Source organism: Triturus cristatus, chromosome 3_2 (genome assembly GCF_964204655.1).
Source record: "Triturus cristatus chromosome 3_2, aTriCri1.1, whole genome shotgun sequence".
Classification (NCBI taxonomy): domain Eukaryota; kingdom Metazoa; phylum Chordata; class Amphibia; order Caudata; family Salamandridae; genus Triturus; species Triturus cristatus.
The window spans coordinates 485,927,834-485,953,856 of NC_140584.1; the positions used below are offsets into that span (position 1 = coordinate 485,927,834).

Here is a 26,023-nt window from a genome sequence, read left to right on the forward strand (position 1 = left end):
AGTAGCAGAATATAGTCCAATGTTACCATGCGTAACAACTGCTTTTTGAGATAGGTGTTGAGGCTTCTCAGGTCTAGAATTTGTTGCCACTCCTTTAACTTCTTGTGGACCAAGAAAAAACAGGAATAGAATCCCTTTCTCTGTTGTGAAGCAGGAGCTCGTTCAATCTCCCCCTTCTTGAGCAGGGTTTTGACCTCCAACTTGAGAAGGCGTAGATGTTTCGGAATGGAGGTTTTGAATTAGGGTTGGCAACTAAGTCAAAATGTATTGCCGAATTGAACAAAGTATTTTTTTTCCTTACAAAACATTTATTTAAATGTGAACCACAATCATAAAGGTGCCTCGCATCGCACATTGTCATAGCTGAAAAAAAATAGAACAAACCCAAATACGCTCCCAAACTACAAGCACCTCAAATGCCTCCAAAGCGCTGCCTGCTTGCAAGCAGCCAGACAGAAACTATCCAGATAGACCATAGTGATCCCACCATTTCTGCCATACTTTTGTGAATTTTCTAGGACATCCCCATGCCACATATATTAATTCCTCAAGTTTGCCACACCAGTCCATGCCCTTCCTCCATGCCTCGACAGGTGGTGCCAACACGGCATTTGAGTGACAGGCAATGTCTCTCTTGGCTATCTCCGTGCTGAGACCCATCAGTGTTCTGTCCCCTCTGAGTCCACCCATATCCTCCAGAATACTTTAAATAGCTATCTGGGGCTAGGGCTATACATGATCCCCGACCACAGCAGAAAGGATAGAAAAGAGAGTCTCCAGTAAGATTGAAAGGCTGAGCTTGCCCAGATTACATGGAAGAAATTTCCAGGAGAGTATTGGCATCAGGGGCATGGGGGGAGTTGCAGAGGCCATCTCTCCACATCTGCAAAGGTGTCTTGTATGCTTGGTACAAGTATTTAAATTGTATCAGCCGAAGCCTAGCTGAGATTGCCAGAGTCCGAGGAGCTATGCACGCATCATGCCAATCGGCCTTGCCGAGTTCTCCAACCCAAGTCTCCCATTTGGTTCTCAGGGTATCTAGTTTCATAGGGAAATGTAGTACTAGGGATCGATACATTTGTGACACCCCTCCCTTGCCTAAGTGGCCCATAAGAAGCTTACACTCCAGGGGACTCCTTTCGGGACATCAGTCCGGCTGTCCTGATACTGGGAAAGGGTATTGGCGGAGCTCAAGATAGCAAAAGAATTTGCAACAGCACTGTAGGGCCCTGGTTACAGAGGAGGCTAAAACGCGGGTGCAGGCGACCCTCCATAGACTTTATGATGTGGGAGACAAATCTGGCAAGCTCCTGGCATGGTTTAGTCGCAGGGAGGCGGAAGCCCGGTGGGTAGACTATGTGGTGGACCACCAGGGGCGGGAGTATAGAGGGGATGCGCAGATAGTACGGACGTTCGCCGACTATTTTAGAGTTTTTTACGAAGCCCGGGAATTGGGTACATCGGCAGAGGTATCAGCGTACCTAGACACTATCCAGACCCCGAGACTAGATGATATTGAGAGAGAGACGCTGGAAGCGGATATAAAGATGGACGAACTGAAAGACGCAATCACTAAATTGTGCCCAGGAAAAGCCCTAGGTCGGAACGGATTCCCAGCGGAATTTTATAAGAAAGGGGCAGACCTCCTGGCAGTACATTTCTTAGCACTGTTCCGAGACGCGGCGCAGGAGGGCATCCTTCCCCTGGATCTCAGGATGGCCATGATCATTCCCATTCATAAACCGGGAAAACCCCCGGAAGAGTGCACCCACCGCCCAATCTCACTCCTCAACATAGAGACCAAACTCCTGGCGACCATCTTGGCCCTCCGTCTGCGCCAAGTAATTTCTGACTGCGACCAGACGGGTTTCCTGCCAGAGCGGGCGACCAGACAGAACTTGCGGAGGGCCCATAATTGGCTCATGGCGGTGAAGGACCGTGATGATCCCCATATGTTTCTCTCCCTAGACGCTGAAAAAGCATTTGACGCTGTACATTGGCCATTTTTAGAGGCCGCTCTGGTCAAATTTGGGATTGGACCCAAATTCTGAAAGTGGGTCGGACTTCTTTATACGGACCCCCGAGCGCAGGTTAAGGTGAATGGACTGTTGTCGGATGACTTCCCCATCTGACGGGGAACCAGACAGGGATGCCCGTTGTCCCCCCCTACTATTTGACCTCACAATCGAAATAGTGGCATACGAGATCAGACAGAACGGGGAGATACGGGGGTTTCAGATCACACCGTCCGACAGGGGGAGGAAAAAATCTCATTATATGCAGACGATATATTGCTATATGTCACTCGACCGGAGGAAACGGTCCCCGCCCTGTTTGAACTCCTGGACAGATATGGGTCCTTCTCGGGCTACGCCATCAACTGGCACAAATCGGTCATATACAGCCCAAAAGACAGGGAGGCGTGGCCCCCCCTTCCTGGGGCACTGCAGATAGCGCAGATGGGGTTTAAGTATCTGGGGGTATTTTTAACCACAGATAGACACATGTCATACCAAAACAATATTCAACGGGTCGTAGCGAATTTCGCGAATGATGCCCAACGATGGTAGGCCCTCCCCCTTACGATCCTCAGTCGTGCTGCGATGTTCAAAATGATCACCTTACCCCGCTTCCTCTATGGTCTCCAAAATGAGTACTTCCCACTCCCCGGGCGGACGTTCCGCGCGATTGATGCGGAACTACGCTCCCTGTTGTGGTTAGGGAAGCATCTCCGGATCACCCTGAGTACGCTACAGCGGAACCAGTACAACGGATATCGAGGCCTATTATTGGGCGGAGCATTTGACGCCGGTGAATGATTGGATCCATGTACCGGCGTATCATCCTGCCTACAGGCTGAAGAGAAGCACTTTGGCGCACAGTTCATGCCTGTACTTTCTTTATGGAGGGCGTGGGATAGGACGTCTACTCCCGGCCACGCAAATTACATTGGCAGTCTGGGACGGGGCGATGAAGGTACTGGGCTGGGCGCTCAAGCCCACTTAACAGGCCCCAAATTTGGCACTGTACCTGGCTGAAGGAACTCCACAAACTGCGGGGCTTTGGGGGCTGGGATGATATAGGCATTTCCAACTTAGGCGACGTAGTGGTGCGGGTGGACTCAAACCCTTTAGGACACTTGCAACGGAGTTTGGTCTACACACTACTCGATTTCTCAAATATGCGCAATTGAGGCATGCCTGGATGGCCGAGAGTTCCCTCTCCTCTTCCCTGCCAGAATATGCCCCGCTAGAGGGTCGCCTGTTGCAGGAAAGGATACATAATAAAGCAGTCTCTCTAACGTACAGGAATCTGAATAATAATATGCCTGACAGACTAGGGAAACTTAGAGCAGCATGGGAACGGGACCTGGGCATACTAGAAACAGTGGACTGGGAGGTGGCCCTAATGCACCATAGAGAAGTAGCGATAAAATCTCGCCTGCGACTCATCCAATACAAAATATTACACAGGGTGTACTACGATAGGGTACGTCTGCACCGTATGAGCCGAGCCAGCGACCCCCACTGCTTATGCTGCGGACAGCCACAGGGGGACTTCTATCATATTCTCTGGGACTGCCCTGTTATACAAGTATATTGGTCCCACGTATTGGGTGAGTTGAGTAAAGTGCTGGAGGAAACGTTGCCTGTAGATCCCAAATTTGTGTTTCTGGGCATACCGGAGATGTAGACTTGGGGCGCCCGCAACTTATCTTTGCGCTAGCGAAAAGGGATGTGGCCCGTATGCGGGGGGCGTCGCTGCCTCCCCAACTGGGAGACTGGAGGAGAGCAATGGACATGTATATGGCGGCGGAGAGGGTTACATACAAAGCAAGAGGGTGCCTGTGGAAGTTCCGTAAGGTGTGGGGAAAATGGAGAAGATATCATGTGATGGATGGAGGGCTGGGAGTGGCATAGCGCAACACGGCTCTCGGAGCAAACTGTGTTCTAGATGGGGGGACCACTGGGCCTACATCTCCGAACATTGGGGGAGACAAGGTGGTTGGGGAGTATGATGTTAATACAGTGCCTGGTGTGGAGACCACTTATCTCACCGGTCTCTGGGTTGTGGGGAATGAGGTGTTTTTTGATGTGGATAACCTGCAGTTGCTTTGACGCGGTTGTGCTAAACTGTGACACGCTATTTGTTCTGTATTGGTTTAAAAATACAAATAAAAAAATTAAAAAAATAAAAAGATAGCAAAAGAATTGGGAGGATGGTATTTTACATTCTGACGCCAACTCCTGAAAGGACTTCAGCATCCCACCCTTTCAAACGTCTCCAAGTCAGGAAATGCCTATATTATCCCAACCTCTGAATCCCCTAAGGGAGGCCACCTGCACGAGCAATGTACCCTCCCACAACAGAGTCTCCAGAGTGAGCCTATAGTCCCACTAAATCCAGCGGAGTGCCAGCCTCCAAGTGTGAATAACTACTTGGGTGATTTCAGGCAACTGTGGGGGGATAGGGGCACCATATAGGATACCCATTATTCTATCAAGCCCCAGCAGGGCCAGCTGCCTCTGTATGCAGAATCATCCCAACCCTGTGCAACCAATCATTCTGTGGGAGAAGTTGAGTAGGCCAGTAATAGAACTTAATGTCAGCCAATACCCTTTCGTAAGATGCCCATGTGCATTTCCCCCAAGCAACTCGGGAAGGGCCACCCGTTCAAATGAATCGGCTTCCTATGGCCCTAATAGCATCAAACCATGTCCGAGGCACGAGCAAGGGATAATTTTGCAGCACATATAGTAATTTCGGAAGAACCATCATTTTATAAAGGGCGATACAACCCAAGACGTTGACAGGAAGATTGTGCCACCGCTTCAGATCTTCACGGACCCTGCGTGTCACAGGATTCGAATTGAGGCTTCGCGTGGAGTCCAGTTCTATAGAAATATACACTCCCAGGTATGGAAAGCTGAGCCGACGGATCGTAATATGAGATTGCCAGGAATCAGTAACATGGGCACCCTGCAAAGGGACCAACAAGGACTTAGGCTAATTGGCATGCAGCTCGACGCTTCACTGAAAAGTCATAGGATATGAAGAACCCTGGGTCCATTTCTGCTGGCCTGGCTATAAAAAGCAGCATACAAAGCGATGCGGTCGTCCGTGGCGATGCCCCAGTCAAACCCCCATACCTGCGCATCTCATGTTACCCATGTGGCCAGGGGCTCCATAATGAGGGCACAAAGAAGCGGAGACAGGGGGCATTAATGCACACTGAGGCAAAGGGGCTGGTGTATAAAACCTTCATGTACACCCTTAACCAAGGCCCAAGAACAAGGTTTAAGGCCCATTGGTATGTTGTTATACATTGCCAGCATCGAATATAGTTAGATATTCTTCCTCCTAGTCTGAAAAGGGAGAAAAGAGGAGTAGCCTGAGCCTGTAGGTGGTCATTGGCATCGGCCAGTGTCCTTTCCCTGACGTCATGCTCCACCTCTTGGTGCTGGCCTACTGTAGGCTGTTTGTGGTGATTGCCTTTGTGAGAACTGGGGACGAAACTGCTGACAGGCAGATGAATATGAGGGGTAACGATATTGTTGGCAACCCCCTCTGTACGAGACAAGTTCTCTTCCCCTAGCACCTCAAACGCCAATTTCCAATATTGAAGTATGCCCAATGACTTAGTTGTTTCTGTGTATGTTTTATTGGCCTGTAAGGGTTCGTCAATATGCCTGCTGAAAAAGGCTTCGGCATCTAAGGGTAGATCCAAAATCTTGTTTTGGACCTCCAGTCTAAAAGAGGTATCTTTGAGCCAGCCCTGTCTCCTTAACACAGCAGCTCTTGCAAGGTGTCTAAATGCAGTAGTGGTAATGTCCAAGGCACAATCTATCACTTCCGATGATGTGTGCTCACCTACCTGTACAGCTTTTTTTGGCCTCTGCTTTAATGTCCTCTGGGAGCTGGTCCGGATATGGGGCAATACTGGACCACATTTGGAGATCATCTTTCCCAAGAACCACCAGGGAATTCACCATCCTTACAGTAAGTGCTGACATGGATGAAAAATGCTTATCGATATTATCACGGCGCATACCTTCATTGTCCAGAGGTGCTGCAATTGGAGATGAGGAGTTTTTAGATTTGTGCTGGGCTGACTGTGTGATGACTTAAATCAGGCTTAGTTTGACTAGTGAGACATGCAGGAGCATTCTCTGTAGCTTTGTATTTTTTATCCACGTGTGATACAACAGCAGTCACCATGGCTGAATTTTTAATTACTTTTAGGCCCTCATCCCATATGTAACTCACAATGGGCACAGCTCTTACACCCTTCCGAAAAGGCTCCTTGAAATCATCCAGAAAGCAGTCAGTGTGCATAGTGGGCATGAGCAGGTCATACCTCTTTGCTGCTCTTTCTAGCAGGTTATGGATTCTCCCAAAGTCTTCAGGTGAGGAACCCACTGGAGTTGGCGACGGGAATGATGGTGCAGGCAATAGATAACCATCCCTCTCCATGTGGGTGTAGCGGAGCTCCCCTTCTTGTCTGTCGTAATTGGAAGTTGCTGGGTCCTGGAGGAGAGCTGTTTGAGAAGTAAGCCTTACAGACATAGGCAGTAACAATGGTCTGTGCTGTGGAGTATATGGCTGCCCAGATGGAGATTTTACAAGTGAGAAACTTTGTGCAGTAGTAGATTAAGTTGGTGGAAAACGTTTTCTTTAATCTGAGAGCACAAAATTCAGGTTTGTAACTAGTGAGGAAGGCAGACACACCATTTCCTCTTGGCATTGGTGAGGATATTGATCTTGAGGTGCCTAATATCCTTGCTCTTCATAATCACCCTCAGCATAGTTGTCCTCCTGGCACTTGACATGCAGCTCAGATGGGCTATGTGCAACCCCAAACGGCCCCTCCTCATCTGAATCTTCTTCATCCAAGAGATGGACTGGTAACAATGGTGACTCCTTGCATGGAGAAGTATGTGAGGAAGTTAACTGTTTTATTTTTTCTTGTTTTTGCATTTTTTCTCTCGTCAACGGGGTCATCGACGAGGATGGCAGCAACGATGTGGAGAGAGCAGTGTGTTCCATTAATTTGAGTGAAATCATAGTTGTCGGCGGGAAACTGTCATCGTCGATGGAGGAACTATCTTCACTGTCGTCGATGACGAGGTCAGTGTGATCTTCAGCATCAACGGTCTAGGAGTATGAGGCATCAACGAGGAGTTAGTCATCAAGAAACACAATGCCATAGTTAGAGTGAAGACAGTGGTCGGGGTCGCTGTTATAGATGCCGCCGTGCATGTCTTTGTCGTCGGCGAGGATGACAGCAGCGATCTTGAGAGAGCAGTGTGTTCCATTGACAGGAGTGACGTCATCACTGTTATAACGGGGAACCGTCATCGTCAATGGAAGAACCATCTTCACTGTCGTCAACAACGTCAGTGTGATCTTCAGCATTGACGGTCTAAGCATATGAGGCGTCAACGAGGATGTCGTCGTCAAGAAACACAATGCCGTAGTTAGAGTGGAGACAGTGGTAGGGGTCGCTGTTATAGATGCCGCCGTGTATGTCTTTGTCATCGACCACAAGATTTTCATCGATGGAGAGATGCTCGTCAACTTTCTGTCAGCAGATGGTGCAGATGGCGGTTTCTTGAAGGAGTGAGAGACTTAAGGAGGTGCTGTAGGAGGCTCAGACCTAGCTTTTTCAGGTCTTTTTGAAGAGACAGATGATTGTTTTTTTCTCCTTTCAATTGAAAGAAACCTCACCCTCCTGAAGAGAGTTTGAAGGACTGCATCCTCTGTAAGACTCATAAGTGGTCTTTTTTTAGGCTTTTTTAGGCTGCTCCAGAGAAGAGTGAGAATGAGATTATCTCTCCTTCTTCTGCGATTTTCTTGAGGGGGTTGAAGAGTCCTCACAGTGGTCATCAGACATCAGGCTCCTTCCTGACCTTAGATTTTTGGAGCAATATCAGCAACCGCGGTCATCAGAGTCTTAGTAGAAAAGGTATGACATTACATTCTTTGGTGGGTATGTGCTGGGTAAAGGCAATATATACAGTCCTATGAGGGTCATCCGGATAAAGCCTTTACTTTCCATAGGCTGAACAGGCCCTGAAAAGACTCTTCTTTGCTTTATCAGACATTATGAAGCCAGAATCGAAGTTAAGAAATACAGACAAGTTGGTTTTAAGGATAATCTGTATAAATCTGAGAAAAATCAGAAGGTTTGGAATTGTTTAGGATAGTTGAGAACAGGTATAACTGAGCAGAGCTCAGTGGAGACTTCCTCGCAAAACTTGCAGTAGAAAATCTGAGGGACTGGAGCTTCTCAGAGGAGTGTTCTCGAGGGCAGGGCAATATGACTGGTTGAAACCTAAGTTTGGTCTCTTTTTTAAAAATGACTATGATGTATTACAAAGCTGGAGGGACTAGGGCCTTTTTTAGTCTCTCCTTAACATTTTATTGCTATTATAAGGTACCGTGGGACTCCCATGTTGACAACGGGGAATGATTCAAGCATGTGAATATATGAAAGTTCCAGTACTGGAGTAATTCAAATTTTCAAGATTGCCACAGTATTGTGCAACATCATGTTGCATAACTGACACTGCATCATGCAAAGCCGCAAACATTATTTTTAAAATGTCCATATTGTGTCTCTCTATGATGCAGCAGAGAATGTGGCAGTCATCTTGAAAATGATGTAAAACTCAATATACTTTAAAGATGGCTGGTCGTTGGTATTTGTGCTATTGGAGCATTTGAAAAGCATCCAGCATTGGCAAAGCCAAATGCGGGGACCACAATATCATCTGAGAGGAAGGGAGAATACACACTATTCTGTTTTGACAATGATTAAAGCCCACACATTGCAGTACCTTTAACTCTAACCTGTCAGGCAAAAAATAGGACCTTTATATTAAACTCAGTAAGAACCATTAAAATCAATAGGACTGGGGTCAGTCTGGGTACCACTGCATAGTCACTTCCTTCTCACTTCCAACTCTCACCTATCTGAACACATGGCAATTCCTTTCAACTGCTGCATTTAGCTTGGCGAGGTGGCACAATGAAGCCTCTTGGCCTATGTTGTTTAGTTCCCTCTTGATTGTCTGTAGTCTCTACCTCTGTCTCCTAGTCCCTTGACTGCACTCATGGAAGATCAATATTTACCCATCAGCCAAAGTGATTAAGATATTCTTGCAAGATCCTCTAATAATCTTGAGAATGGCCCACCTCAGTCATCACTGTGCCTCTTGTCTCTTTGTCCCCCTTTGTGCGCTTGTTTAACAGCCTACATTCCTTCTCAGAATCACCAATCATCAATATCGATGAGATATGAGCTGAAATTAGCTCTTTATCAAGCATGCACTGGCGATGCGCTTGCATAGGTACACCCTCATCAGAAAGAGATGAGAACCCTTGTACAGATATGCAGGCAATCCTCCAGATTTTGAAATTGGGACAAAAACAAACTGCTTCGCCCTGGCACCTTTTTCTGCCACAGGCATTTTGGAAGCATGTTCCCCTGTGTTTCCATGCCGGAGGCTCCAGCAAGTCTCCTCCTGCTAGATTCATCAGACCAACAGGGCCTATTCTATCCAAAGCCCATGGAGTAGACGATGCTACGTGAGGGACAAGGGTTCCCAGGAGCACAGTGAATCTCTTGGTTTTCATTGCTCACAGTAGCTGCAGGGTACCTTTGTGTCTCCAGGACCACAACATTCTTCTAGGCCATTCTCGGCTCCAACTCCTCCACATCAGACCCCAAAAGATGTAGCCACGCCACATCCTCAAGGCCAGTGGCGGCTGCTACCAGATGGGAGTAGGGGAGGCTGGAGCTAATGAGGGGGAGGAATGAAGAAAAAAAAACCTTACCTGGGCAGGCTGCCGTCTCCTTCCTCCGTCATCTTCTTCCTGTCTACGTCGGCAACAGAAAGCACCTGAGCTCCCAGGCTTCCCATAGCCAATCACAATGCTGCAATGCAGCGTTGTGATTGGTCTGAACACCGTGGATCGGCGCTCAGACGAGGAATGGGAAGTTTTGTATGTTCCTCACCAGGATGTGTAAAGCAAGCCTGGTGGTGAGATGCAAAATGCGCGGACTGTTTGTCCGACCGGAGAGGGTAGGCCAAGCAGTCATGTGCACTTAAATCACTCCACTCCCAGATTTGGCCAGCCCCGCCCTGTCCCAAGGGCCACTGACTCCATAGGAAAAATAAAATAATAATAACGAAATGTTATTATCATTTTATTTTTCCTTTTGAGCAGATCCTCTGCCTTACCGGAGGAGCCACCACTGCTCCCTGCACTCAGTTTACCCTGTCCCCGTGACACTCTCTTTTAAAAAAATATTGCACTTTTGATAACGCATCGAGCTTTCAACATATCTACTAAAGTATATGCATTAAAGTGTAATATATTGTAAATATTTCAGTACTACAATTGACGAGATTTAATTTTCTTACCAGGGAATTTTTACCTGATCATGCTCTCATTGCTTTTTATTTCCATTGTAACTTCTGTTTGTAAACTGTAACTGGAATCTAAAGATAATGCAATACGAACATTTGAAAACAATTGACATCTCATATATTCTACATTTAAATGGCAAAATGCAATGAAATATAAATTATGCCATAGAAAACATTAATTTTGTGCAACAAAATATAGACTATGTCACTGAAAAATGTTAAGTCAATGCAAGAAATGCAGCTATTTTACAGGAAAAGTTAATTCAATGTTATAAAATATAGGGTCAGAACAGACACACATGGATCCAATGTAATGAAGCACATGATAAATCGTAAAAAACACTAGTTCATTGCAATGAAATATACGATATATCAAAGGAAACCACAAATTCACAGCAGTGTAACATGGTCTATATGAATTAAAAGCATTAATCTGATGCAATCATATATAGGCTATATTAAAGAAACACACTGATTAAATGCAATTAAATATTTCATATGACACACTTAAAAACTGATTACAAAATATACAATGTGTCATAGAAAATACTAATTCAATGTCAATAAATATAAGATAAGCCTTATAAGAACACTAGTTTAATGCAATGGAATATAAGCTATGCCACAGTAAAACTCTAGTTGAATGTACTGATATAAACACGTCACAATAAAACACAAATTTAATGCAGTTGAATATAGAAAAGGCCACAGAAAAACACTAACTGAATTTGATAGGATACATAATTTACTGTAGAAAAACATGAATTAAATGCTAATGAATATGATAGATCATAATACAACTCAGATTCATGAACTGAAGTAAACAGTATGCCAACGCTAAACTCAGATTCAATATACTGAAGTAAACAATATACCAAAGAGAATGACTGATTGAGTTCAATGTTATACAGAGTGTATTGTGGAAAACACTAATTAAATGTACTCAAATATGATGTCTGGCTTCGGCAGTCAAGATGGCGGCTGCTATCTAGAGCGGCTCCATCAGACCCCGTGATCATACTCCAACATCAGCCATCCGATACCGCCGTTTTTTGCTTCCCCTACTGCGTTCAGTGGTGGGGAAGATCTGAGGATCCGAGCCAGGCTACTGAGAGCTGTTCTCTGGGACAGAGGTGCAGTGACCGCTAAGATGGCGGGCTGCAACTGAGTAGCGGGTCCAGTGAGAGAAGTCATCACCCGCAGTACCCTGTGGGCTGGGAGAGAGCTTCACCTGGGACTCTGGGGGAGTCTGTTCCGGGGCTGGTAGGGAGTGCCGCTGCTCGAGGCTGCGATGTGGTTGGGTGCGGGTCCCTTGATTTGGAGACCGTGGACCCGCGAGGAAGATTGGAGGTGGTAGATGCTGTGGCAAGCGGTGTGCCTTTGAGTCCGGGTTGGCACAGGAGAGGGTGCCGAGACCCAGTGCTTGGCGCCAAACACACTTAAAGAGGTAGCGGAGGCCGGTCCTGGGGGAGCATCTTTGGGGGGCCCCCCTCTCTCTTGGCTGTGCTCTGGCCTGAGCAAAGCGTTTCATAAACCCAGGCCCTTGTGCTGGGCCCCCCTTGACTCTGCCATTACTTTCTGGAGTGGTGGTGGGAGACCGGTTGATTGCAGGAGCTACTGCCTGTGACCTAAGGAAGGGCTCCCACACCTCTCTGTGACACATTGGTGGGGTACTGGAAGCCTGCTGTGGCCTCTGTTCGGACTGGCAGGGGGGGGAGTGTCTGAGGATTGGGGTCCATCCCCCCTCCTAACCATGGCTGAGACTGCTGAGTGGCAGCTGCAGGAGATATGCCTACTCCTGAAGGGCTGATTCATTGTACACACACACCCTTTCAAGCCTGCACTGCTGGCACCCCCCCTGTTTTTCTCCTCCCTCCTCCTGCTTTGGATTGTTGTCTTGAGGGGCCTGGGGCTGGGCCTGATGATAACTATGCTCTTCTTGGGCCCTGCGTGCCATTGAGGTGGATGCTACAGATAGAGGATGCCCGGCTGATGGTAGACATCCCACCTAGCCCAGTGCCACCCCTGTCAGATTCCTCTGACTCGCTGGTGGATTCTCGGCTATCCTGGCTGCTCATGCTGCCCCACCGGGGTAAGCGAGCCACAGGGGAGTGACCTGCATTCCTCCCAGATACACGTGCAAACTGCCAGAGAGGACAGAACAGGCCTCCCCGCACCAGCACAGATGAAGATTGATCAATACACCAAACCTGCTTCTGGTGCAAACTGGCCTTCCGGGGGCCCTCTTCCTGTGTGTTCGCCCACCATGCAGGCAGACCTAGCGGTCATCCTCAAGGTGATCCAGAACTCAAGAAAGGCGGTCGAAATAAGGTGGGTGAGGTCCGAATAGATGTGGCCCTGCTATAACAGGACCTCTGGAATGTCGCCGGTTGGATAATGTAAAGTTGAGACTAGAGTATCTTCAATGAAGGATGATGTGGCCACCCTCACGCTACAAGTATCCAGGCTCCTTTCTACAACGGCGTCACTGGAGGAGCAAGCCAAAGATGCAGTAAACTGGTTGCGTAGAAAAAATCTCTCATTTGTATGCTTCCCAGAAGGTGTGGAGACATCTGGCGAGGTCGGCTGCTGGAATACTGGCTGAAGTCATGGATCCCCGCTTACAGACTAGCCCAGTGGTTTGTGGTGGAGAGGGCTCACCGGTCTCTGACCCATCGACCTCCTCTGGGCCCCCCAGACCGCTAATAGCAAATATTCTAACCCATCAAGACTGTGACATTATCCTCCATGAGGCCAGGTTACACCAAGACCTGAGCTTCCAGAATGCTATGATTATGATCTTCCCGGAATATACGCAGCAGTTCAACAGCGCAGACATTCCTTTGAGGATGTAAAGCAGAAGCTCTGGGCATTCAACTTGCAATACATGCTCTCCTTGGGGCTGGCACCCCCCTTGTCTTTTCCCCCTGTTAAAGCTGGTTAAGATCCTATCATTGAATGTAAACAGCCTGCTGAATCACATTAAACAGTGGCCCATCCTCAAGAGATTTCAACCTGCAGTGCTCATGCTTCAAGAAACCCATCTGTTGGGCATGCACTGTCCCTTTCTGGGTCGGTTTGGCTATGATAGAGTGTTCTCCCGGAGCTCCCAAAGAGTAGCTATCTTACTGCACAACGGATTCCAGTTGGTAGTTTCAGTCTCCCATGAAGATCCTCAAGGACGATATGTGGGGATTGAGGGTTGACTAGAGGGCAGACATTGCAATTTCTTATCGATCTATGTTCCCCAGCAGCAATTCCAATCCACTCTGCAGACACTCCTGGCTCCTCTGCCAACCCTTCCTCACAGGGTCACACTGATAGGAGGTGATTTGAACTGCTGTTCCTTACCCCTGATATGATATCTCTGACCCTCCTCGACCGGGGCGTCAAGCATGTTTCCGGCAGATTACCCTCTGGGCAGACTGGATGGGGATCTGCAAAGCAGGCAAATGTGGAAACCCCACGATCCTGAATACACCCCCATATCGTTGGCACACAAGACCCTGTCATGCATTGATCAGGTCTGGCTCCCGGCATCGAATATCCTCTAACTCACAGAGATTGGGATCCTTCCCCAGAGCATATGAGATCATGCCTCCCCTACTTAGGACAAGGTCCCCCATAGCGAGCCTGTGACCAAGCGGGCGCATTAATGCCTGGTATCTCACTGACCAAGGAAGCTGCACTGACTGTGAAGCAAGGGGGGTGGCGGGCGGACTGCCGCAGGTGGCATGAGTTTTGGGGGTGGGGGCCTCCACCTCCCTGCTCTTACATGCGGCCACTGAGGGAGGCAATGCAGAAACTGAAAGCACCCCCGCTCTTTCATGCGGCTGCCACAGGAGGCAAAAGCAGTGACCGCTACGGGCGGCACAAGGGCTAGGTATGCCACTGTCCACTCATAAATTGGGATGACTCAGGGCACAGTGGCCTCAGCCAGAACTCTCTTGCTGGCAAGTAAACCTACCCTCAAGGGGCTGCTTAAGGAGTATGTCTGGGGTAAGGAGACACACAAACTAGTGAAAACGATTGCCCTAGAGATGCAGATGCTCTCCCTGGAGCGATGGGTGACCTGGACTATAAATTGGCGCAGGCATGTTCTAACCTATGACAGATTTCCCTGGAAGAGGTCAGACAGTGTTGGAGGGGATTGGTGTAATGTGTGTAGGAGCAGGGGGATAAATCCGAGGAAGCTCCTGTACTGGCTGGCCACTAGGGATGTTTTCTCTAGAGTGGTGCCCTCGATTTGCCATGCAGAGGGCTGCCTCCATGAGCAGGCTCCAGAGGTGACACAGGTCTTTGCGGATTACTATTGTGTGCTATATGTGGAGACCGATGCAAAAACAACAGTTGAGGGACAGAATGCAGAACAATGTCATACATTCACCCCAGTACAGAGATCTGGGCCTAAATCCATCGTTTTTATGCTCACCATGCCGTTCCAGTTTGAACCCAGCCATATGCAAATCAGTCTTGACCCTGTGCCTCATGGGTACAGTCCAGCCCGAACTGCCAAGCCAGGTCCTCCCTGGACTGGAAACAAGCATCCAAGGACCGGTTTCGGGGTTTCACCCCTCTTCAGCCAGGATAGCTTGATTCCAGTGGCATGGAGAGCACGGACCCACGTCTGGGCATATCCTTCCCACTCGGGGTGACAAATTCAAAAACAACAGTTGATGGACAGAATGCAGAACAACGTCATACATTCACCCCAGTGCAGAGATCTGGGCCTAAATCCCTCGTTTATTTGCTCACCATGCCGTTCCAGTTTGAACCCGGCCATATGCAAATCAGTCTTGACCCTGTGCCTCATGAGTACAGTCCAGCCCGAATTGCCAAGCCAGGTCCTCCCTGGACTAGAAACAAGCATCCTAAGACCAGTTTCGGGGTTTCTCCCCTCTTCAGCCAGGATAGCTTGATTCCAGTGGCATGTAGAGCACGGGACCCCCTTCCCACTCGGGTGACAAATGCAAAAACAACAGTTTATGGACAGAATGCAGAACAATGTCATACATTCACCCCAGTACAGAGATCTGGGCCTAAATCCATCGTTTTTTTGCTCACCATGCCATTCCAGTTTGAACCCAGCCATATGCAAATCAGTCTTGACCCTGTGCCTCATGGGTACAGTCCAGCCCGAACTGCCAAGCCAGGTCCTCCCTGGACTGGAAACAAGCATCCTAGGATCGGTTTCGATGTTTCACCCCTCTTCAGCCAGGATAGCTTCATTCCAGTGGCATGGAGAGCACGGGACCCACATCTGGGCATACCCTTCCCACTCAGGGTGACAAATGCAAAAACAACAGTTGATGGACAGAATGCAGAACAATGTCATACATTCACCCCAGTACAGAGATCTGGGCCTAAATCCATCGTTTTTTTGCTCACCATGCCGTTCCAGTTTGATCCCAGCCATATGCAAATCAGTCTTGACCCTGTGCCTCATGGGTACAGTCCAGCTCGAACTGCCAAGCCAGGTCCTCCCTGGACTGTAAACAAGCATCCTAGGACCGGTTTCGGGGTTTCACACCTCTTCAGCCAGTATAGCTTGATTCCAGTGGCATGGAGAGCACAGGACCCACGTCTGGGCATACCCTTCCTACTTGGGGTGACAAATGCAAAAAAAACAGTTGATGGACAGAATGCAGAACAATGTCATACATTCACCCCAGTAAAGATACCGGCCCTAGGATGCTTGATTCCGGTCCAGGGAAGACATGGCTTGGCAGTTCGGGCTGGACTGTTCTCATGAGGCACAGGGTCAAGACTGATTTGCATATGGCCATGTCTGAACTGGGGTGGCGTGGTGAGCAAAATAACGATGGATTAAACCCAGATCTGTGACTGGGGGTGACATTTTGCCAATGTGCAACATTCCGTCCATCATCTAGTGTGTTTTGCTGTTTGCGCTATGTGGGAAGGGTATGCCCAGACGTGGGTCCCGTGCTCACTATGCCACTGGAGTCAAGCTATCCTAGCTGAAGAGGGGTGAAACCCCGAAACCGGTCCTGGGATGCCTGATTCCGGTCCAGGGAAGACATGGCTTGGCAGTTCGGGCTGGACTGTTCCCATGAGGCACAGGGTCAAGACTGATTTGCATATGGCCATGTCTGAACTGGGGTGGTGTGGTGAGCAAAATAACAATGGATTCACCCCCAGTCACAGATCTGTGACTGGGGGTGAATGTTTTGCCAATGTGCAACATTCCGTCCATCATTTTGTGTGTTTTGCTGTTGGCCCTATGTGGGAAGGGTATGCCCAGACGTGGGTCTCGTGCTCACTACACCACTGGAGTCAAGCTATTCAGGCTGAAGAGGGGTGAAACCCCGAAACCGGTCCTAGGATGCTTGATTCCGGTCCAGAGAAGACATGGCTTGGCAGTTCGGGCTGGACTGTTCCCATGAGGCACAGGGTCAAGACTGATTTGCATATGGCCATGTCTGAACTGGGGTGGTGTGGTGAGCAAAATAACGATGGATTAAACCCAGATCTGTGACTGAGGGTGAATGTTTTCCTAATGTGCAACATTCCGTCCATCATCTTGTGTGTTTTGCTGTTGGCCCTATGTGGGAAGGGTATGCCCAGACGTGGGTCCCGTGCTCACTATGCCACTGGAGTCAATCTATCCTGGCTGAAGAGGGGTGAAACCCCGATACCGGTCCTAGGATACTTGATTCCGGTCCAGGGAAGACATAGCTTGGCAGTTCCGGCTGGACTGTTCCCATGAGGCACAGGGTCACGACTGATTTGCATATGGCTATGTCTGAACTGGGGTGGCGTGGTGAGCAAAATAACGAAGGATTAAACCCAAATCTGTGACTGGTGTGAATGTTTTGCCAATGTGCAACATTCCGTCCATCATCTTGTGTGTTTTGCTATATGTGGAGACCCCCCAGGCCTCTGCAAGACGTCGCGCACCTGGTTTTAAAGGATATTCCTTTGCCCTCGATCCCCCATTTCTAGCAGAGGATCTTGATTAACCGATTGCAGTTGATGAGATCAGGGAGGCATTGTCCGCCATGGCCCCGGGGAAAACTCTAGATCCTAAAGGATTATTGATTGCGTTTCTCAAGCGATTTAGACCACTCCTGCTCCCCCACTTTCTGATGCTCTACACCAAGGCGGCAGAACGGGGGTATTTTCCCTGGAGTTGGACATAGCAACAATTGTTGTGATTTCTAAACCTGGTCAGCCACTGGATTGATTTTTTTTGTACAGACCTATCGCTCTCATTAATGCTGACGATAAGGTATTCGCAAAACTCTTGGCTAATTGGCTCAGCTGTACCCTTCCTTACTTGGTTCACCCGGACCAGTGTGGATTTAATGCCACACAGGAGCACTAAACTCTGTATCCGTGGGGTCCAGATGGCCCTCTCTCAGGCCCACTGCCTCCATAGAGACTTCAAGAAGGCCTTCAACAGCGTTGACTGGTCATTCTTAGAGGCGGTGCTATGGAGGGAGGGACTGGGACCTCTTTTCTATAATCTCATTGATCTTCTTTATGCCAGCTCAACCACCAGGTTCGGGTTAATGGGAACCTTTCACAACCCTTTCCGATTTGCAGAGGCACGCGCATGGCAGTCCCCTCTACCCCCTTTTATTTGCTCTAGTGATTGAGCCCTTGGCATACCTCATTCGATGCGAGCTCGGGTGCAGGTGCTGTCCTGAGATGGGGGACCAGAGGAGCATACAGCATTTTATGCTGATGACATCCTGGTGTTCCTGGGGAACCCACTGCCCTCAGGACCATGCTGTCTGGAAATCCTGTGTTTAAACAAGGAGGTCTCTGGAGTCTGTGTTAATTAATCTAAATCCTTTGTGGTACCTATTGGTGGAAATGAGAGTTGCAAGCCGTCTGTCCTTTAAATTTCCAAGCATCTATGCTTCCCACCTCACGGATGAATGGACATTTACACAGGTGGAGCCATCTGCCGCTGAATGCCTTGGGACAAGTGGTCCTTTTTATAACGATGATCCTACTATGCTTTCTATATGTTTTTCTCAAATTTTCCCCACCCGATCCCTAGGAAATAGTTCTAGATGCTAGCTTCGAAAAGTTAGCACCTTTCTTCGAGTTTGTGTCCATCCACGTGTGACTTTTGTTAAGGGTCGTCACTACCCATATGATGGCAACTAGTAAGCTACACAACTGGTTAGGGTTAATGAGGGATGGGATGATCCGACTTCTTGGGTAGAACTGACCTTGCTGGGCCTAGATGGGCTGATCGGCTTGCTTTAAGGGGCCCGATTCCCCCGGGTCCTCCCTGACTGTATGCAAGTAGCACTACTGTGCTGGATGGCAGCAGTCCGATTTATTGGCTGGGAGCACAAGCTCACCGGGCTGACCCCTCTGTGGCAGGAGGAATGGCTACATCACATAGCCGAGCTGCAGGAATTTGCGAGTTGGGACAGGATAGGCATTACCCATTTTGGGGATGTGTGGCATGGTGATGGATTACAGACAAATTAGGAAATACAGAAGCATTACCAGCTCCACTGATGCTGCAATTGAGTTATGCCTTGTTAGCTAATATTCCTCCTGGTACACAAGTCCCAGAATTCAACCCCCTTGAGGCCAAGATCTTGATGGGGAGTCTGGGCAAGGGAGCCATCTTCCAGATCTTTCGATCGCTCATTATTAATGCTCCAGATCATTTCGCTAGTTTGCACGAATGGTGGGAAACCTGGGTGGGCAAACTTGAAGATGACAACTGGCGTGAGGCCAGATTAGCCCTCAGAGAAGTGACTATTTCTGCATGACTCCGAATGGTCCAGATTAACTATTTTCACCTTACGTACATGACTCCTCAGTAGCTCCAACGAGCTGGCAGGGCCTCCCAAGCCTGATGAACCTGTTGTTCTGCTTCAGAGGTGGACTTCTTCCATATGGTCTGGGCATGTCTGAGACTGGTCCCCTTCTGGGAGGAGATTGACGGGGAGCTCTCTGTGATTCTTGGCTGCCAGATTGACCTCACCCCCAAGGTTGCTCTGTTGGGGCTGTTGGAGGGACATACAATGCAGCGCACTTTCGTCTGGGTGGCAACACTGGTGTCCAAGTGTGACATTTTTCACAAGTAGAAATCCCGAAGCCCCCCATCTGTGGCAGAGTGAAGGCGGGAGTGGACTGGTGTGCTCAGCCGGAACGGCCTATTTATGAAGCGAGGGGCTGCCCCCGCAAACAAGAGAAAATCTGTGGCAGGTGGTGGAATTATCATGGACTGGGCGTGGAAATGTAATGATTACACTTACGTAGTGTAGCTATTGTGTCGATGAGCGGATATTGGTCATATTGTACATTGTTGTTGTTGGAAAAAAACAATAAAATTGTTTATCAAAACAATTTACTGACATATAGGAAATATGAAAAAAAAATGTCAATGCAATGTCAACAGGATATATGTGCTAGACAAATACATATTCACGTAATATAAAATAGGGTATGCCACACAAAAAGACAAATTCAATGCAAAAATAACATAGATGATACAGTTAAATGCTATTCATGATATATTTGACAGATCGTGCCATACCCCTAACTCTATGCAATAAAATATAAACTGTGCCCTAGAAACCCTCTAATTCAATGCAACTAAATGAAGTATACGGCATAGAAAAGCACACATTCAGTGCAACTTAACATTGAACAAATCAGAGAGAACACTGATCAAATGCATGGAAAGAAATATCTTTGAAAATACTATTTGAATAGAATGCAGTGCAGACTATACAATAGAAAAAAATGTAATTAAATGTATGTAAAAATGTGGCTCTATCATAGACAAGCACTAGTTCAATGCAATCAAAATCTTGGTATAATATAGCGTCAACGTGACAAAGCTTTGAATAATGTGTGGCTAAGGTTTCCACCTAAACTCAAAAAATTAGGAATGCACGATAAGGGTTTAAAAAATATATAATTTACTGGAGATACATTAGCAGTAAATTTTAAGAAGACGAATGCACTGATAAAGACATCATGCAAAATCTCAGGTGACATCACGTATGATATCACTAGTGATATCTCCGATTACATTAATGAAACAATGTCTAATATAATTATTGATACCTTATCATCAATTAACATACAGCCACTTTAAACTTAGGGCCTTAGTACGAGTTTGGCGGTCTGAGCGACTGAATGTCGCGGACTCTAGAAGACTGCAGTTTCGGCAAGTCTTCAGAACGCCATGTTACGAGTAGGCCTGGCGGTAAATTCCGTTCCGCTCGCGGAATTTGCGGAATTTGGGTAATTTCGTGTTCGCAGAGAATTTAGAATTGCCAACAATTCCGCGATCCGCGGTTTCGCAAAATTTTTGCTTGTTCCCGCTTTCAAAATGTGTGTTCGCAAGATATTTCTCCCCGAGCACGCAAACAGCATTCGCACACAGGAAAAAGCATTGTGAACGGGTAGTTCGCGGAACTTTTGCATGCTCGTGGAGATTTGTTAGCATTTCGCGGAGCTTTGCATAGCGCGACTATGCAAATTCTGACCACCTCTAGTTACGACTTGACCAAGGAGCCCGCAGTGTGGCTGCGTCAGTCTTCCGGAGGTGGAGACTGGATTTCCATATATAACTATGCCTGCACGAGCATCTCAACTACATATGTGTCGAATGTACACATATGCATGATACATATGGAAAAATATCACCTACCCATTGCCGGTCTCTGGCCCAAATGTGGTTCCACATCAAACTCTGCCTGTAAGAACAGGAAGAGGGTGAGTAGGTACCCCAAATCCTTTCTTTCCGCCGACTTAAAGCTGGCAGTCCCACCTCCGTGGTCGGCTTGTCAGAAAGCCAACTCATAATTTGGACGAAAGTGAAACTCCTCTCTACCGCCCTATGGCAGCAGCCTTTCCCCGACCCCGGCGGTCTGCGAATGTTAGCAATCGGCACAACTCGTAATACGGCAGTCGGACTGCTGAGCTCGCTGTAGTCGGACCACGTGTATGGCGGTTCATGGACCGCCAAACTCATAATAAGGCCCTTAATATTGTACTAGCTATTTGTTTATTTTGTGAGGAAGTCAATGACAGAATGGAGGTGAAAGAAAACTTAGAGTCTTACAGACCTCTGATTGAGGTTCCAAAATACATTGATTTTAGTTATTCCAAGATTTTCAGTATTGGTAAATATATTATAATGTTTAGAAACATAAATTATGTTTAAAAAAATTGTTTGTTCAAAATTACTATACAACACATTTAAAATGTTATAATAACAAATAAATTGTTGTTAATAAAAAATATTACAGAAACGTGTAAATATTGTAAAACATAATATACAGTAAAAAAGTACACATTAAAAGAGATGGTTAGAAAATGTACATAAAAATATAACAAATATTGTACTTCACCAAAATATATTATCAAGAAACAATTTATGCTATAATGTACTATAACTTTTTAAGGTGGAATACAAAAAATTAATAACACTTTATGTATATTTATTAATTTGTTATTTTTGCTGAAAACTTAACCACATGGGAGAAAGAACTGCACTTTGGAGAAGGTCTAATCTACCATTCCCACTCCAAATGTTTTTAATTTATATTTTATTTTGTATTTATTGAAGTTTGCAGGAATGAGTTACAACACATTAACACGATAATATGCATTTGCAAATCATGTACATAATAGAGCTGTTCAACTGGATACACCCACATCTCCTACCCAATCTTTAGTACAATGAAGTATCACACCTCACTTGAAGGGAGCAGGAACCACATCCCTCATTGACAGGGCTGCGTAGGCATGCTCTCAGGCAACTGGGAATGTTGGAGAGTTACCACATTTGTGGGCTCAGTGTTGCAAATTCTAAGATAGGTCACCAAATGATCTCCCAATATGCATCCAGCACCTCCAAACAGGAAGCAGTATCACAAAGCCACTCATCCTTGCTGGGTGCCTGCCGCCTAGCTGCCCCAGTGCATTAACACCCTGCATTTAGCCAGCAGCAAGAGTATCAACGTCAGCCGACGGGCGTCTGGGGAACTTCTCTAACATAGCCCAAGAACTCAACAAGTGGAGAGGGTTCAGGGAGGTGGCCAGTGATAGTCGCTATGCCGGTGAACACCTCTGTCCAAAAATCCTATACCTCAATTCAGTCCCAGAAAGAAGGTGCTGAAAGTAGGTCCACAGTGCAGCGCATGAATGTGCATCCGCCACAAGTCCTAATCGCAGCAGCTGGGCTGGCGGGTGGTATATTCTGTATAAGTATTTAAAGTGTATCAGGTGCACCCTGTAGTTTTGGCATAAAACCTTGGAATGGGAGCAGCAAAACGTCAATTGTTCATCGCTAATCACCACATTGAGGTCATCCAATCAGATCTGCTGGGCAGAGGGCATGCAGACCAGGGCAGTCGCCTGCATACCAGCATAAATGTGCATGATAAACTTATGGAGGAAGGGTTAGTAAGCATTTCCTCCAGCACCTCAAATGTGGGGGGTTGCTGCCAGGAAAGTGTCATGAAGCCATCGCAGGGAAGCGTGGAGCTGATAACAGGTCATAGTTTCTAGCACTGTGACAGCAGAGTCCCTAAATCCCTGCTTGGGGGCAACAAAGCTGCTCTCTGGGTATGCCGCGCTAAAGGAAGTCAGCTGCAGCTGGCAGAGTCGCACCCAGATCCCCTCATCAGTTGCAAGCGGCAGCAGCGGGTGTCCCGGAATCAGAACCAATGGTGCAAAGAAGTAGGCACCGCACACCTTTTTCTGCAACTTGTTCTGAGCCCACACTGCACAGGCCAATGTGTCCTCCTTATGCCACACTCACCTGACAGGGCCATAGAGGCCATCTGCAGTGGGCACGGAGCCGCATGGTCACTCTCCGGTGGTATGTGGGGCTGATGTTGGAGCATTTATATACAGCCTCAAAATAAAATATAACATTCTCAAACAATACACACAGTCCTCTGAGGTCAGGGCTCTATTGTTTCAATGGTGGGTCCGTGAGTTCCCCTCTCTTCAAGCTAGTGATAGTGGTTCTTTCCCATTCACTATAGGCAACATTCAGGTTAAGTCCCACTAGTAGTCCAAGTCTCAGGAGTCCTGCTCTGACTCTTTATTAAAGTCAAAAGTGTTCTAGCACCGCAGCTCTATCTGGCAAGCATGTATCCCAAGGGCTGCATAGCCCAAAATGAGTCTTATCCACACCAGCATGATCCAAGGGATCAAAGACTCTAAGCATGCCCCTTTGCGGGTGATGGAGGTGAAACAACTGTCTCTGGTAAGTCTTTCTCATGTAGCCCAGGTTGTCCTAGTTACCTAACATGTCCTACAGCAGCCGTGGTTGGGGGTTCGTGCAGATCCTCCAAGCTGGATAAGTACTGCACTTCTTCACACAGTTAGTTGGGAGATGTGACCATCCTGGTGCTGGTCCTCTGTTACAGCTCAGGCTGCTAGGGTCACCACAGTGGCGTCTCTCCTACGATGATGATGATACTGACCAGACCCACTTTTCGCTAGGTCCTGGTGGCTCCCTCTGGTATACGGGGCCACCATCCCACCACTACACACAAGCTGCAGCCCGGTGGGTACAGTGGCAGTCTTCTCTGTGGCACCCCTGACATACGGGGTTACTGACTTAACACTGCACATGGGTTGCGTCCCGCACAGCAGCACTCTTCACGGTGGCCGCACCTAGCATACCAGGTTGCGGATGTAATACTGCATACAAGCGATGACACATTCAGTGCAACAATAACAGCTCAGTTCATGTGAGGCATGTGGGGATCACTGACTTTCCCTGCACGTGGGCAATGACCAAATTGGTGCAGCAGCAGTTTCCTCGCACCTCACTAAGGGATTCCACTCGCTAGGATTACATACTGGTCTCGCTCCCTCCAAAGCTCTCCTCTCCCTCACAGGGCAGACTGGTCTTGGCAAGCAGGCAAGTTCTTGTGCTCCAGGCTCCAGGGCAGGTGGTCTTGGATTCCCTGGGTGATGTCCCCTCACCCAGCTGGGAGACTGTAGGACTTGGCCTTTTTGGCTAAAGTTCCCTAAACCTTTTGCTTTCCCCCTAGACCGTTTTCCTGACATAAAGTTGCCAATTTAGATGCTTTGGGTACTTTGCCACAGCTGATCAGTGTCAAAGTACAAGTGTTCCCTGTGTAAAGTGTAATTGTAATTGGTTGGCCTTGATTGGTATGTTTGCCTTACTAGTAAAGTCCCTAGTGATGTGCACTGTGTGTGCCAGGGCTAGTTATGCAAAGGTGCGCTGAGAAGGGAACTCAGGCCTGCAGTGTAGGGCCTGCGCGCGCAGTTCGCTAAGTTAGCATGTTGTCCTGACAAGTGCAACTACTTGTCAGGCCTTACTTTCCCTTTTGCGTACACAGTGGGCACCCCTGTGGTAGGTGCAGTGTAAGTAAAAGGAAGGACATATACTGAGGTGTGCTATGTCCTGACAGTGAAAAACACTCCATTTCGTTTTTTACTGGTGAAAGGCCATCTGCCCATAGGACAGAATGGGGAGGCTGGGTAATGTGTTTGTTAGCCTAGTTTCCCATAGGTTTAAAATGGAGAGGTGAAGTTTAGTATGTATGAACTCACAGTGTCATAACACATCTTTCTATGAAAGTGGTTTTGCCACTGTGTGTTTAGAAGCCACTCCTTTAGAAAGTGGGAGAGGAGCTGGGGGAGGTCTTGACCGAGGGAGGGGTTGAGATGGCACCAGGCTGACCGGCATCTGGAGAGTAGGGGGAGGAGAAGCCCAGGAGGTGAAGAGGCCTGGGTTGCTGCTATAAAACAATTGACCTGTCTCCTGCTGAGTGATTAAGGATGCAGACCCCCAGTATCAAAGGGAGAAAGGTGACACTGGGAGGGAGACACCCAGAACTGATTTAGGCAGGGGTCAGGGACCCCAGAGCACAACGAACGTCAAAGACATTTATGGGTATAACTATGAGAGCTGAGACCCCTAAACGTTGGAACAGAAATGGATTGAGACTGAAAAGGCTTGGACCCATTCCATGGTCAAGAGGAACCTCTGCTAAGGAAGGAACAACTGAAGAGACTGCTGGGAAAGACCGACCCTTGCTTCGTGATTTGGGGCTGGTCTGCAGTTTGCTGTTTTAACCAAGGAAGAGGCTGTTGGGACTGTGCTTTGTGCGCTGGGTCCCCCTGCTTGAAGAAGATTGTGCTTTGTGCTGTGTCTTGTTACACCAAGGGTCCGAGGTGAGCTGGCTCCCTGTTTGGAAACACAGGAACTTAAAAGTTTTCGGAGAAGTTTCATGCGACGCGGTGGGTGCGTGTTGTGGCAGCTTGAGACCCTCGGAAGGTGTGCCCTGTGATCTTGGACACACGGAGGAGGAGTGAGACTCGGACGCGCTGGGTGTGTGTCATTGTGCACAGGAGGCATTGGTGAAGAGCGCCTTGTCAACGTGTGCATCAAAGGTGAAGTGAGTCTCGGACGTGCAAGGTGCATGTCGTGGTGCACAGGAGGCATTGGTGAAGAGCGCCTAGTCAACGTGTGCATCGAAGGTGAAGTGAGTCTCGGACGTGCAGGGTGCATGTCGTGGTGCACCGCAGGCGTTGGTGAGGAGCGCCTGGTCAGCGTGTGCATCGGAGGTGAAGTGAGACTCAGATGT

The 26,023-nt window shown here is 47.9% G+C and overlaps 1 protein-coding gene across 3 annotated transcripts in view; it reads right to left on the reverse strand.

Moving 5' to 3' along the window:
- The window catches only part of TRIM66 (tripartite motif containing 66), a 743,368-nt gene that overhangs the window by 107,351 nt on the left and 609,994 nt on the right, over positions 1-26,023 (reverse strand). For all 3 annotated transcript variants that reach the window (XM_085648127.1, XM_085648126.1, XM_085648128.1), the window contains exon 13: positions 10,445-10,508. In XM_085648127.1, the coding sequence (XP_085504253.1) occupies positions 10,445-10,508 (64 nt within the window). The remainder of the gene's footprint in view (positions 1-10,444; positions 10,509-26,023) is intronic.